The following is a 15617-nucleotide window of genomic DNA, read 5'->3' as shown; positions in this document are numbered from 1 at the left end:
TAATTTGTATAAATGTCTAGTCAGGGGTTCTTTACGCACAGTAACCATTTATTATACTACACCACCCCCTGTTGGTTCAATTCGAACATTACAACACAGATCAACAGAATGGAAAATATAGTCAGTGAACTAGACAAAATATGGTATTTTTGGCAGTAGTTTTTAATATTCATTTGATAACCTGTTGACTGTTTGAGAAATTGTAATTATGCACTGTCATGAATAGTAATAAAAGAACCAGGTGTAAATTGCCTTAAATGCATACAGCATAACAATAATTTTATGTTATGCATAACATAAAGCTTTTTTGAATACATGATAGAAGTGTAAATTATATGGCACAGTGTGCTAGTACTGTATGGTCTTTGTGAGTACTTAATAACGTTAAGACAAACTGAGTAGTTGGCCATTAGAAAAACTCATTTAGCTCCCAAACATCCAACAGCCTTGAGTAGATTTCTTAATAGCCACCAACATAATGCAAACAAATGTATAATAAAAACAAAGACATAATAAGATCATACTGGCAGATATCAACATCTGACAGCTGTAACCCTTGCCACTGTGTCAATAACAGCAATAGCATTATTTTAAATACAACATATACAAAATTGTATATTTAGCATTTCTTCCATTACAATATTATTTGTATATCATATTTCATACACAAACAAGCACATTTCTGAATAGATGCGGTAAAGAGGTCATTGGAACGCAGACCTTGGGGGAAAGAAGGATGCCGGATTGGCGCACATTCAAGTCTGATCTAACAAAGTGAATATTTGTGAACAAGGCCCACAATGTGGCTACTAAAATTGGATTTTGATATATTTGCCAGTTTTCGCAGAATAACATTTAAAAGTTGTTTATTTTCAGGCTTAGAAGAAGTGACTGCTAAATGCTAACTCCTTTTCGTATAAGCTGGTAGCATAGCTAGCATATAGAAATCGGTCATGGTAGTCAAAGTCGTTTTTAACTGCAATGCAGTTGATTGGTGTTTGACATGAACATGTATTGGGGTTGACATCCATACACGCATTATACTCAACATACCGTAGTGTGGAATACACACATAAACAATAGCTTAAATGTAGGATCATTTTGCTGGGGGGAAATGAAGAGACTCAGGATCTTTTCCCCCATGCATTTCCATGGCATTTCCATGTTTGTGTCGAGTTCCATTGACCTCTTTATCACATCTATGATGTACAATAAATTATGACAATCACAGTAGGCCAACAAAACCACAGGCCAAGCCGCTCTGATGTCATAATACATAGCATGTCCATTCTGATGTCACAGACTGATGATGTCACAGGCCAGGTTATAGCAAAGTCATAATTCAGGACTGACAGTTTGTCCATTGTGATGTCACAGAGTCAGGCATACTGATGACATCACAGGGTTGAGCCATTGTGAAGTCATAATGGGAGGCTAGACAGACTCCTCCTCTGATTCACTGTCTGTGTTTGGCTTGGTCAGCCTCTCCAGCTCCTCCCCATCCTACACAAACACAAAGGAAGCATGGTGGAGATGAGAGAGGAATAACACCAGAAAGACGAACGTCTGAAAGCAGTGGGTGGATGTGGTGTGTTAGCATTTACCTGCTGGGTGTCGATGAACAAAGGCGATTAAAAACCATGTAGAATCTAGGGAAGGGCATTTGATATTATTTCACTATTCAAATAATATCAGGATATTTTGGGGAATATCCAGATAATTATGACTCTCTTAATCAATTAGAATGACGCAAATGCAGAGGTAAAACAACAGAAGGCTGTTTTTCTCCGTAGTTTTGGGTTCAAAGCAAAGTAAAAGAGACGATAGAACTGATTGTCTTATAAAAAGGTTCTGGTGAGTGTTTTGCATTGATCTGTGTCAGGTCTTCTGGAAACTCTTAGGGGCTCGCCAGTAATTGCTATTTGAAGTGGCGAAAAGTGGCAACGCACAGTTATAAAAACAATATTCAAAAGTTTATTTTAAGTATTTAAAATGTCATGCTGTATCCTTGTAGGTAACAAGGATAATCTAATTTAAGCCTTTTCACTGTCAAAATAGGGCTACAATAAATAAATAATGTAAATAAACACTCACTCAAGTAATGGAATGCTAACGTATGTTCAGATATCCTGATTGTCGATTAACTGTGCCCATCCTTAATAGAATCCACAGGAAATGACGGTCAGAGGCGGTGTTCTGCGGTCAGAGGCGGTGTTCTACGGCCAGAGGCGGTGTTCTGCGGTCAGAGGCGGTGTTCTGCGGTCAGAGGAGGTGTTCTGCGGTCAGAGGAGGTGTTCTGCGGTCAGAGGAGGTGTTCTGCGGTCAGAGGCGGTGTTCTGCGGTCAGAGGCGGTGTTCTGCGGCCAGAGGCGGTGTTCTGCGGTCAGAGGCGGTGTTCTGCGGTCAGAGGCGGTGTTCTGCGGTCAGAGGAGGTGTTCTGCGGTCAGAGGAGGTTCTACGGCCAGAGGCGGTGTTCTGCGGCCAGAGGCGGTGTTCTGCGGTCAGAGGCGGTGTTCTGCGGTCAGAGGAGGTGTTCTGCGGTCAGAGGAGGTGTTCTGCGGTCAGAGGAGGTGTTCTGCGGTCAGAGGAGGTGTTCTGCGGTCAGAGGAGGTGTTCTGCGGTCAGAGGAGGTGCTCTGCGGCCAGAGGCGGTGTTCTGCGGTCAGAGGCGGTGTTCTGCGGTCAGAGGCGGTGTTCTGCGGTCAGAGGAGGTTCTACGGCCAGAGGCGGTGTTCTGCGGCCAGAGGCGGTGTTCTGCGGTCAGAGGCGGTGTTCTGCGGTCAGAGGAGGTTCTGCGGTCAGAGGCGGTGTTCTGCGGTCAGAGGAGGTTCTACGGCCAGAGGCGGTGTTCTGCGGTCAGAGGCGGTGTTCTGCGGTCAGAGGAGGAGGAGGTGTTCTGCGGTCAGAGACGGTGTTCTGCGGTCAGAGGCGGTGTTCTGCGGCCAGAGGCGGTGTTCTGCGGTCAGAGGCGGTGTTCTGCGGTCAGAGGCGGTGTTCTGCGGTCAGAGGAGGTGTTCTGCGGTCAGAGGAGGTTCTACGGCCAGAGGCGGTGTTCTGCGGTCAGAGGCGGTGTTCTGCGGTCAGAGGAGGTGGTCTGCGGTCAGAGGAGGTGTTCTGCGGTCAGAGGAGGTGTTCTGCGGTCAGAGGAGGTGTTCTGCGGTCAGAGGAGGTGCTCTGCGGTCAGAGGCGGTGCTCTGCGGTCAGAGGAGGTGCTCAGAGGAGGTGCGCGAGCCAGAGGCGGTGTTCTGCGGTCAGAGGCGGTGTTCTGCGGTCAGAGGCGGTGTTCTGCGGTCAGAGGCGGTGTTCTGCGGCCAGAGTGTTCTGCGGCCAGAGGCGGTGTTCTGCGGTCAGAGGCGGTGTTCTGCGGTCAGAGGCGGTGTTCTGCGGTCAGAGGCGGTGTTCTGCGTTCTGCGGCCAGAGGCGGTGTTCTGCGGTCAGAGGCGGTGTTCTGCGGTCAGAGGAGGTTCTGCGGCCAGAGGCGGTGTTCTCGGTCGGTGCGGTCAGAGGCGGTGTTCTGCGGTCAGAGGAGGTGTTCTGCGGTCAGAGGCGGTGTTCTGCGGTCTGCGGTCAGAGGCGGTGTTCTGCGGTCAGAGGAGGTGTTCTGCGGTCAGAGGCGGTGTTCTGCGGTCAGAGGCGGTGTTCTGCGGCCAGAGGCGGTGTTCTGCGGCCAGAGGAGGTGTTCTGCGGTCAGAAGAGGTGTTCTGCGGTCAGAAGAGGTGTTCTGCGGTCAGAGGCGGTGTTCTGCGGTCAGAGGCGGTGTTCTACGGCCAGAGGCGGTGTTCTGCGGTCAGAGGCGGTGTTCTGCGGTCAGAGGAGGTTCTACGGTCAGAGGCGGTGTTCTGCGGCCAGAGGCGGTGTTCTGCGGTCAGAGGAGGTTCTACGGCCAGAGGCGGTGTTCTGCGGTCAGAGGCGGTGTTCTGCGGTCAGAGGCGGTGTTCTGCGGTCAGAGGCGGTGTTCTGCGGTCAGGTGCGGTCAGAGGCGGTGTTCTGCGGTCAGAGGCGGTGTTCTGCGGTCAGAGGCGGTGTTCTGCGGTCAGAGGCGGTGTTCTTGCGGTCAGAGGAGGTTCTGCGGTCAGAGGAGGTTCTACGGCCAGAGGCGGTGAGAGGCGGTGAGAGGCGGTGAGAGGCGGTCAGAGGCGGTGTTCTGCGGTCAGAGGAGGTGTTCTGCGGTCAGAGGAGGTTCTACGGCCAGAGGCGGTGTTCTGCGGTCAGAGGCGGTGTTCTGCAGTCAGAGGTGTTCTGCGGTCAGAGGCGGTGTTCTGCGGTCAGAGGAGGTTCTACGGCCAGAGGCGGTGTTCTGCGGCCAGAGGAGGTGTTCTGCGGTCAGAGGCGGTGTTCTGCGGTCAGAGGAGGTGTTCTGCGGTCAGAGGAGGTGTTCTGCGGTCAGAGGAGGTGTTCTGCGGTCAGAGGAGGTTCTGCGGCCAGAGGCGGTGTTCTGCGGTCAGAGGCGGTGTTCTGCGGTCAGAGGAGGTGTTCTGCGGTCAGAGGAGGTGTTCTGCGGTCAGAGGAGGTGTTCTGCGGTCAGAGGCGGTGTTCTCAGAGGCGGCCAGAGAGGCAGAGGCGGTGTTCTGCGGCCAGAGGAGGTGTTCTGCGGTCAGAAGAGGTGTTCTGCGGTCAGAAGAGGTGTTCTGCGGTCAGAGGCGGTGTTCTGCGGTCAGAGGAGGTTCTGCGGCCAGAGGCGGTGTTCTGCGGTCAGAGGCGGTGTTCTGCGGTCAGAGGAGGTGTTCTGCGGTCAGAGGCGGTGTTCTGCGGTCAGAGGAGGTGTTCTGCGGTCAGAGGAGGTGTTCTGCGGTCAGAGGAGGTGTTCTGCGGTCAGAGGCGGTGTTCTGCGGTCAGAGGCGGTGTTCTGCGGCCAGAGGCGGTGTTCTGCGGCCAGAGGAGGTGTTCTACGGCCAGAGGCGGTGTTCTGCGGTCAGAGGCGGTGTTCTGCGGTCAGAGGAGGTTCTACGGCCAGAGGCGGTGTTCTGCGGTCAGAGGAGGTTCTACGGCCAGAGGCGGTGTTCTGCGGTCAGAGGCGGTGTTCTGCGGTCAGAGGCGGTGTTCTGCGGTCAGAGGCGGTGTTCTGCGGTCAGAGGCGGTGTTCTTGCGGTCAGAGGAGGTTCTGCGGTCAGAGGAGGTTCTACGGCCAGAGGCGGTGAGAGGCGGTGTTCTGCGGTGAGAGGCGGTGTTCTGCGGTCAGAGGCGGTGTTCTGCGGTCAGAGGAGGTGTTCTGCGGTCAGAGGAGGTTCTACGGCCAGAGGCGGTGTTCTGCGGTCAGAGGCGGTGTTCTGCAGTCAGAGGAGGTTCTACGGCCAGAGGCGGTGTTCTGCGGCCAGAGGAGGTGTTCTGCGGTCAGAGGAGGTTCTGCGGTCAGAGGCGGTGTTCTGCGGTCAGAGGCGGTGTTCTGCGGTCAGAGGAGGTTCTACGGCCAGAGGAGGTGTTCTGCGGCCAGAGGCGGTGTTCTGCGGTCAGAGGAGGTGTTCTGCGGTCAGAGGAGGTGTTCTGCGGTCAGAGGAGGTGTTCTGCGGTCAGAGGCGGTGTTCTGCGGTGTTCTGCGGTCAGAGGAGGTGTTCTGCGGTCAGAGGAGGTGTTCTGTCGGTCAGAGGCGGTGTTCTGCGGTTCTGCGGTCAGAGGACGTGTTCTGCGGTCAGAGGCGGTGTTCTGCGGTCAGAGGCGGTGTTCTGCGGTCAGAGGCGGTGTTCTGCGGCCAGAGGCGGTGTTCTGCGGTCAGAGGAGGTGTTCTGCGGTCAGAAGAGGTGTTCTGCGGTCAGAGGCGGTGTTCTGCGGTCAGAGGCGGTGTTCTGCGGTCAGAGGCGGTGTTCTGCGGTCAGAGGCGGTGTTCTGCGGTCAGAGGCGGTGTTCTGCGGTCAGAGGAGGTTCTACGGCCAGAGGGGGTGTTCTGCGGTCAGAGGCGGTGTTCTGCGGTCAGAGGCGGTGTTCTGCGGTCAGAGGAGGTTCTACGGCCAGAGGCGGTGTTCTGCGGTCAGAGGAGGTTCTACGGCCAGAGGCGGTGTTCTGCGGTCAGTGGCGGTGTTCTGCGGTCAGAGGCGGTGTTCTGCGGTCAGAGGCGATGTTCTGCGGTCAGAGGCGGTGTTCTGCGGTCAGAGGGGGTGTTCTGCGGTCAGAGGCGGTGTTCTGCGGTCAGAGGCGGTGTTCTTGCGGTCAGAGGAGGTTCTGCGGTCAGAGGAGGTTCTACGGCCAGAGGCGGTGTTCTGCGGTCAGAGGCGGTGTTCTGCGGTCAGAGGTGGTGTTCTTGCGGTCAGAGGAGGTTCTACGGCCAGAGGCGGTGTTCTGCGGCCAGAGGAGGTGTTCTGCGGTCAGAGGCGGTGTTCTGCGGTCAGAGGCGGTGTTCTGCGGTCAGAGGCGGTGCTCTGCGGTCAGAGGCGGTGTTCTGCGGTCAGAGGCGGTGTTCTGCGGTCAGAGGCGGTGTTCTGCAGTCAGAGGAGGTTCTACAGCCAGAGGCGGTGTTCTGTGGTCAGAGGAGGTTCTACAGCCAGAGGCAGTGTTCTGCGGTCAGAGGCTGTGTTCTGCGGTCAGAGGCGGTGTTCTGCGGCCAGAGGCGGTGTTCTGCGGCCAGAGGCGGTGTTCTGCGGCCAGAGGCGGTGTTCTGCGGCCAGAGGCGGTGTTCTGCGGCCAGAGGCGGTGTTATGCGGTCAGAGGCGGTGTTCTGCGGCCAGAGGCGGTGTTCTGCGGCCAGAGGCGGTGTTCTGCGGCCAGAGGCGGTGTTCTACGGCCAGAGGCGGTGTTCTGCGCTCAGAGGCGGTGTTCTGCAGCCAGAGGCGGTGTTCTACGGTCAGAGGCGGTGTTCTACGGCCAGAGGCGGTGTTCTGCGGCCAGAGGCGGTGTTCTGCAGCCAGAGGCGGTGTTCTGCGGCCAGAGGCGGTGTTCTGCAGCCAGAGGCGGTGTTCTGCGGTCAGAGGCGATAGGACGGCCACACACTGTTTTTAAGTACCCTAACCGTCCGTTGCTCTGGTGTGCTTCCCCTCTTATGGGGGATTCTCACAACACAGTCTATGTAATGTCACTATCTTTTCACATTTCTGACTGCGTTTACCTAATAGCTATTTCCACACTAAGGATTTAAGGAAGGTTTGCTGATCCTAGATTTATGTCTACAGGCAACTTCCACACAGAGCCTCTATAGACCGACACCCTCCTACTTATCATCATACTCTAACCAACCTAATTGAATACATCTATGTACCTACTGTAATGCAGTTACCCAGGGCTAAGGCTGTGGTGGGAATCTAAACTCTATTCATTACACAGAATCACATTGGTTTCCCCACAGTCTAAATCCTTATTACACACAAATGAGAATCATGGTTGCCCTCAGTGTGCATGGGTGTTTGCCTGTGTCACACTGTATATGGGTGAGAGTGGGTTGTGTTTGTTTGGGTTTTCTGTCTGTCTGTCTGTCTGTCTGTCTGTCCACACACTAACGGTCAAAAGTTGTAGAACACCTACCCATTCATGGGTTTTTCTTTATTTTTACTATTTTCTACATTGTAGAACAATAGTGAAGACATCAAAACTATGAATTAACCCATGTGGAATCATGTAGTAAGCAAAAAAGTGTTAAAGAAATAAAAATATATTTGAGATTCTTCAAAGTAGCCACCCTTTGCCTTGATGACAGCTTTGCGTACTCTTGGCATTCTCTCAAACAGCTTCATGAGGTAGTCACCTGAAATGCATTTCAAATAACAGGTGTGCCTTGTTAAAAGTTCATTTGTGGAATTTCTTTCCTTCTTAATGCATTTGAGTCAATCAGTTGTGTTGTGACAAGGTAGAGGGGGTATACAGAAGACAGCCCTAGTTACCAGCCTCAGAAATTGCAGCCCAAATAAATGTTTCACAGAGCTCAAGTATCAGACACATCTCAACATTAACTGTTCAGAGGAGACTGTGTAAATCAGGCCTTCATGGTCAAATTGCTGCAAGGACACCACTACTAAAAGGACACCAATAAGAAGAAGAGACTTGCCTGGGCCAAGAAACGCGAGCAATAAACATTAGACTGGTGGAAATTTGTCCAAAAGCCATGTCTTTGTGAGACTCGGTGTGGGTGAACGGATTATCTCCGCATGTGTATTTCCCACCATAAAGCATGGAGGAGGTGCTTTGCTGGTGACACTGTCAGTGATATATTTAAGAATAAAGGCACACTTAACCAGCATGGCTACCACAGCATTCTGCAGCGATACGCCATCCCATCTTATTTGCGCTTCGTGGGACTATAATTTGTTTTTCAACAGGACAATGACCAAACACACCTCCAGGCTGTGTAAGGGCTATTTTACCAATAAGGAGAGTGATGGAGTGCTGCATCAGATGACCTGGCCTCCACAATCCCCCGACTTCAACCAAATTGAGATGGTTTGGGATGAGTCAGACTGCAGAGTGAAGGAAAAGCAGCCAACAGGTGCTCAGCAAATGTGGGAACTCCAAGACGGTTGGAAAAGCATTCCAGGGAGGTGAAGCTGGTTGAGAGAATGCCAAGAGTGTGCAAAGATGTCATAAAGGCAAAGGGTGCCTATTTGAAGAATCTCAAATATAAAATATATTTTGATTTATTTACCACTTTGTTTACTACATGATCCATACAGTGGGGCAAAAAAGTATTTAGTCAGCCACCAATTGTGCAAGTTCTCCCACTTAAAAAGATGAGAGAGGCCTGTAATTGTCATCATAGGTACACTTCAACTATGACAGACAAAATGAGAAAAAAAATCCAGAAAATCACATTGTAGGGTTTTTAATGAATTTATTTGCAAATTATGGTGGAAAATAAGTATTTGGTCAATAACAAAAGTTTCTCAATACTTTGTTTTATACCCTTTGTTGGCAATGACAGAGGTCAAACGTTTTCTGTAAGTCTTCAAGGTTTTCACACACTGTTGCTGGTATTTTGGCCCATTCCTCCATGCAGATCTCCTCTAGAGCAGTGATGTTTTGGGGCTGTTGCTGGGCAACACGGACTTTCAACTCCCTCCAAAGATTTTCTATGGGGTTGAGATCTGGAGACTGGCTAGGCCACTCCAGGACCTTGAAATGCTTCTTACAAAGCCACTCCTTCGTTGCCCGGGCGGTGTGTTTGGGATCATTGTCATGCTGAAAGACCCAGCAAAGTTTCATTTTCAATGCCCTTGCTGATGGAAGGAGGTTTTCACTCAAAATCTCACGATACATGGCCCCATTCATTCATTCATCCAAATGTTCTCTAGCAAACTTCAGACGGGCCTGGACATATACTGGCTTAAGCAGGGGGACACGTCTGGCACTGCAGGATTTGAGTCCCTGGTGGCGTAGTGTGTTACTGATGGTAGGCTTTGTTACTTTGGTCCCAGATCTCTGCAGGTCATTCACTAGGTCCCCCCGTGTGGTTCTGGGATTTTTGCTCACCGTTCTTGTGATCATTTTGACCCCACGGGGTGAGATCTTGCGTGGAGCCCCAGATCGAGGGAGATTTATCAGTGGTCTTGTATGTCTTCCATTTCCTAATAATTGCTCCCACAGTTGATTTCTTCAAACCAAGCTGCTTACCTATTGCGGATTCAGTCTTCCCAGCCTGGTGCAGGTCTGGCCATTGTGGAGTTTGGAGTGTGACTGTTTGAGATTGTGGACAGGTGTCTTTTATACTGATAACAAGTTCAAACAGGTGCCATTAATACAGGTAACGAGTGGAGGACAGAGGAGCCTCTTAAAGAAGAAGTTACAGATCTGTGAGAGCCAGAAATCTTGCTTGTTTGTAGACTTATTTTCCACCATAATTTGCAAATAAATTCATTAAAAAATCCTACAATGTGATTTTCTGGATTTTTTTCTTCTCATTTTGTCTGTCATAGTTGAAGTGTACCTATGATGAAAATTACAGGCCCCTCATCTTTTTAAGTGGGAGAACTTGCACAATTGGTGGCTGACTAAATACTTTTTTGCCCCACTGTATGTGTTATTTCATAGTTTTGATTTCTTCACTATTTCTATAATGTAGAAAACAGTCGAAATAAAGACAAACCCTTGAATGAGTGCATTAGGAAAGTATTCAGTATTCAGTACCCCATGACTTGTTCCCCATTTTGATAGGTTACAGGTTTATTCTCATCAATCTACACACAAAACCCCATAATGACAAAGCAAAAAGTTTTTTTGAAATTCCTTATTCACATAAGTATTTATACCCTCAAGATTGAGCTCAAGTGCATCCCGTTTCCATTGATCATCCTTGAGATGTTTCAACAACTTGATTGGAGTCCATCTGTGGTAAATTCAATTGATTGGTTATGTTTTGGAAAGGCACAAACCTGTCTATGTGGTTCCACAGTTGACAGTGCATGTCAGGGGAAAAAAAGCCATGAGGTTGAAGGAATTGTCCGTAGAGCTTTGAGACAGGATTGTGTCGAGGCACAGATCTGGGGAAGGGTACCAAAAAAATGTCTGCAGCATTGATTGTCCCCAAGAACACAGTGGCCTCCATCATTCTTAAATGGAAGAAGTTTGAAACCACCAAGACTCTTCATCTTCCTAAATTCAGCCTTGAGGCTGTAATTGCTGCCAAAGGTGCTTCAACAAAGTACTGATTATATGGTCTGAATTCTTATGTAAATACCATATCAGTGTTTTTAATACATTTGCAAATATGTCTAAAAACCTGTTTTTGCTTTGTCATTATGGGGTAGTGTGTGTAGATTGATGAAGGGAAAAAAGGGGTCCTCACCCCTCGCGACCTCTGCAGCACCTCTCCGTTAATGACGCGCAGCTTCTCGCGCTGCAGGGCGTACTCAGGGTCTTTGGGCCGGCTGGCGTTGTAGACAAAGATGGCGAGCAGCACCACGGGCGCCTGCAGGAAGAAATCCAGCGAGGGGTGGAAGTCAAAGAGGAAGAGGGACAGGGCCGTGACCAGGACTGTAGTGATCTGGCCTGTCAGCACGTGGAACATGTTGTCTCTGAACTTCAGGATGAACGCCACCGACAGGCCCAGGGCAGCTTGGGATAAAACATTTGATATATTAATAATGTACATACTGATAATGATGGATCAATAATAATGCATTTATAATAATCAACCTCAGGATGAAAGCCACTGACAGGCCCAGGGAAGCTACTGATACATTTCGTAATGTATTAATAATAATGTTTATATTGATAATAATGCATTCCTAATAAATCAGCCTTAGGATGAATGCCACCGACAGACCTTAGCTGTCAGGAATAACGGATCAATATATTAGTAATGAATAGTGAATCAATAATAATGCATATACCATATGCACAGTACATACTGTACCTATTCATGCTAATGAATGAACCAGTCCTTTACATTGTATGGGGTTAATTCAACAACAGTAGCACCAGTGTGTACGTGTGTCCTACCAGTGACCAGCACCAGTCCCAGTGAGTAGACGTTGTGACCATAAAGGAGGCCACAACGGACGGTTAAACCCCTCGCCTCGCCCCCTAGACCCAGAGTCAGACCGTTGAACAGCATGCCAAACATGTACCTGCAACCACATACACAGATTTTTAGACAGATGTTTGTGTGTAGTTCGGTGGTTATTGGGATGTTTGAAAGCTGTGTGAATATGTGCGTCATATGTCTGCATTCATGCATGTGTGTGTGTGTGCCAACGTTCACATGAGTTCTTACAGTTTGCTGTTCTGGATGAAGATACTCTCTTGGAGCTGGTCTCCTCCTTGAGGATCTTCTCGTTGTAGATGTTGGCCATGGAGGAGATAAAACACTGGAGCACCAGGAGGATGTGACCCATGCCCAGAGAGCGCAGGGTCCCCATCAGCCTCCCCCGCCACACCTCAGCCTGTCCCGGCAGCACTGAGCTCCATGTGCTGGAGTTACTGGGAGGGGGGGAGGGAGGGGAGACAGCAGGAACACTTACTTAGACTGACTTATTGACAGGGAAAGGAAACTTGTGGTGTCATGCAGGATGTGTGAAGATGTCCTAATACAGACACTGTACAGAGGAGTGCTGAATTCCACATTGACTGCCTCCCTTCCTCCTTCCCTCCCATCCATCGCTCTAACAACCTGTTGTTCCTTCGTTGCTCCTCTAGCTGTGTGTAGAGCAGGCAGCTGTTGGTGGGTAGGGAGAGGGGGCTGGGGTGGAGGCCCGGCATCGCTATGGCCCGTTGGCTGCCTCCCGATCCTGTCGTCAAGGAGACAATGGACAGGAAGAGGATGACCAGGGAGGCCCACTGCACCCAGGACAGGCGTCTCCTAGGGGAGAGGAGGGGAATAGCAGCGGTCAGAGATGAGCCCTTCGACGTAGGCTGACCCTAAATGCTGATCTGAAATCAGTTTATGATTTTACCTCAATAATGGTTAAAGCTGTTATTGTTTTTGTTAATGAAACGGAAGAGAGGTGCATCCAGTATTGTGGTAAAAAATTAAAAAATAAATGTTGTTTGAAATAACTTTTGTTGTTGTAATATCGCAAACGGTGGTGTCAGTTTCACAAAGTACAGATTCCAGCTTTAAAAAGGACCAGTGCAGTCAAAAACATGATTTTCCTGTAATACTGTGAAAATGACGATAATGCCCTTTAAGTGTAATTTTTTTAATTAACTAGTCAAGTCAGTTAAAAACGAATTCTTATTTACAATGACGGCCTACCCCGTCCAAACCTTAACCCGGACGACACTGGGCCAATTGTGCGCCGCCCTATGGGACTCCCAATAACGGCTAGTTGTGAGCCTGGAATCGAAACAGGGTCTGTAGTGATGCCTTTAGCGCTGAGATGCAGTGCCTTAGACCACTGCACCACTCGGGGGCGCCACTAAGATCTGTTTGAAAAGCGCCTGAAATTTCAGCCAGTTGTGGTGGGATGTAGTTTTGAGCTGTCTAGTGACAACACCAGGTGGTAAATTAGTTAATAGACCAATAACAAAGAGTACCAAACCTCTCTGCCAATAACAGCTAGGTTTCCCCTCACCACTCCCAGACAGTCCTAGTTAAATTGCTCCTTGCTAAGAAGCTATTTTTGTTTCTTTTTGACCATTTTAATAGAAAACAATCACAGTAAGGTACTTAATTGTTACCCAAGAAATGATTTGATATTGAGCTAAAAACATATGCATTGGTTAGGGTTGTGTCAGGGTAAGCTGATCCTAGATCAGTAGTTAGGGGGAAACTTTTACCTCGAGTGCCACTATCAGCTATGTAAACAAACATATAGGTCCAGTACAGAACACTATGTCCAGAACAAAACTGTGACTTACTTCAGCACAACTCTGAACAGGATAGCTGTGGTCAGGATAACAACATTGGAGAACAACACTGCCATGGCCTGTGGGGGAAAGGAATCAGAGACAACCGAGGCTTTAACATTAGCATTTAAAACACTGCAGTGTGTTATTATTAAACTCACAGGCTGTAGGTAGGTCATGACGTAGAAGATGATGAGGTTATCCAGAAAGTAAAGGAAGGCGGGGACGGACCACTTCATGAAACTCAGGAAGGCAGAGCCCGAGGAGCAGCCCAGCTCTCGACATGAACGGCCGTCTGGAATACATACACTTTAATGTCCCTTCTCTCAGTTACATTGTTGCTCGACAACAACAACTCTAAACATTCTGAATTATGACATTGGACAAGATGGCGCCCTCTCCCTCAGTGCCCATCTCTTACCTCTGACCATGACTCTCAGAGACATGCCAAGACAGAAGAGCAGCTTGAGCCCCTCTGCCAGCAGGTTGACAGACGCAGGGAGGAAATCATACTTGTTCTCTATAGGTCAAAGAAGAGAAAAAACAGTTACATAAGACCATCGATTCAAACTGAAGTCCATGAATGATAATGTAGTACTAACGTGTGTTGGCAGAGAACTTGAGCAGCAGGATGCGAGAGGTGCCCAGGGTGACGAAGCCCAAGCCCAGGGCCAGAGTGTACGCGGAGGAGCGGGAGCACAGCCTGGAACACAGTCTGGAGCACAGCCGGCAGCACGCCATGATGTGGGCTCACACACACGCAGGGCTCCTGGCTCACTGAAACACACACAACAAAACCACTGTGAGCTGGTATATGAATGCAGGCCAAGAGCCGACATGTAGGCAGAGCACTCAGAGGAGGGAAAATAAGAAGGGAAAAAAACAGTAAGAACAGAGAAATCAAAGACAACAACAGTAAGCTAAGCCTTCAGTGTCCGCAGCACACACCCCAGTTCTGAGAGAAACTGTTCACAGCCTAATCCACCCTACTCGAACCCTGCTAGTTTCACATCACTCTCCATACAGTTGACTACAGCAGTACAATTAGGCCCAGATAGTAGCAACATTTAACTCCTTCCACTTCCACTCTCCCTCTACTAACACAACATCCCAAACAGGTCTAACTATTCTGCTCCTCTCTAAAAGCCACAGGACATGACCTAGGCTATATACAGTAACTAGTTGTGTCCTTAAAGTAGCCACGGTTATCACCTCTTCGCAGAATCTTCATGTTTGTCAAGCTGATTAGAAGCATGTGAGAGCCAGACAGGGCCAAACACAAGAGACACACACAGAGGGTTTTCTTCCAGAGTATAGTTACACAGTTCAACTGCAGTTATTATTACATTAGCTGAAATGGTTGCTGAAGTAATGTTTACCAAAAACAAACAAATGAACAAAAGGTCACATTGTGGCTATTTTAAATTATGAATAGAGGTCATGCTACATTTTCATTATATGTTGTATAGTTGTATATGAAGACTAATGTGTGCATGGCATGTTTGCATATAGCCAAATGCAATGGCAATATGTAATGGCAATATGCAATGGCAATATGTAATGGCAATAGGCGTACTGTACTTTAGGACATGTTAAATGCAGGCAGTACTATACTGGCTAATGCAGGTGCATGGGCAGGTCATCAAACGCCTATCACAAACTAAAAGGGATAGTTAGCTAGCCTAGTCATACATACAAGTCATACATTTATCAAGCTGTATTTTGATTCACATAAACTGTAACCACAATAGAAATCAACTAGATACGTTAGTTAGTTAGCTAGCTAGCTTCCTCCAGCTGCTTGATTGCTTGGTGGTGTCTCAAGAATGTAAACAACGCACACAGCACTGCCACTGTGTCACTCCCTCGAAAATGTCCACAAAAACTAACGTTTCTCTATGAAGAGTAGGCTACGAAATCCTGCTGTTAAAATTCAACCAAAAGCAAGAGTTTGTACTTAGCTACTAGAAATCGTACATTTTCTACAGCTTTCTGTCTACACATTGTAGACAGTCAAACTGCTTCGGGTTTGCTTCCTGGTAGCCTTGGACGCGCGCAAGCGCAATGGGTATGAAACGGGGATTGGCGACGTCATGTTTTAACGTACTTAGAAGATGCGCGATTCAGAAATCACTCGCCATGTCCTGGCTGCAAAAAATTTTAATAGTTCACCTATTTTTTAGTTTATGTGACAAAACAAGCAAGTATAGTGTAGAGAATCATTGTATAATCCAAACCGATGTGAAATATATTTTCCGTAACCAAAAATATTGTATTTTCAGTTGTTTAACGCTGGTGTACAAAACCAAAAGTTAAATACGCAAAACCGAAATTTAAAATAGGGAGGGATAGAAATAGCGCACATAGAACAGATATACCGCTTTTAGTACTTGCTTTAAACGATAATGACATATCTATA

General features: G+C 48.6%; 1 protein-coding gene across 1 annotated transcript; it reads right to left on the bottom strand.

The window, feature by feature from the left end:
* Positions 1 to 144: 144 nt before the first annotated feature.
* slc35a5 (solute carrier family 35 member A5) lies at positions 145 to 15264 on the bottom strand. Its single transcript, XM_029638480.2, is given in 11 exon segments — positions 145 to 1503; positions 10695 to 10963; positions 11351 to 11478; positions 11625 to 11670; positions 11673 to 11830; positions 12021 to 12209; positions 13211 to 13278; positions 13360 to 13493; positions 13620 to 13718; positions 13801 to 13975; positions 15176 to 15264. Coding segments are annotated over 10 exon segments (1299 nt in total). The 5' UTR covers positions 13940 to 13975; positions 15176 to 15264; the 3' UTR covers positions 145 to 1434.
* Between the last annotated feature and the right edge of the window lie 353 nt (positions 15265 to 15617).

This window comes from Oncorhynchus nerka, linkage group LG1 (genome assembly GCF_034236695.1).
Source record: "Oncorhynchus nerka isolate Pitt River linkage group LG1, Oner_Uvic_2.0, whole genome shotgun sequence".
NCBI classification, from domain to species: domain Eukaryota; kingdom Metazoa; phylum Chordata; class Actinopteri; order Salmoniformes; family Salmonidae; genus Oncorhynchus; species Oncorhynchus nerka.
This window is presented reverse-complemented; position numbering and strand designations above follow the sequence as displayed.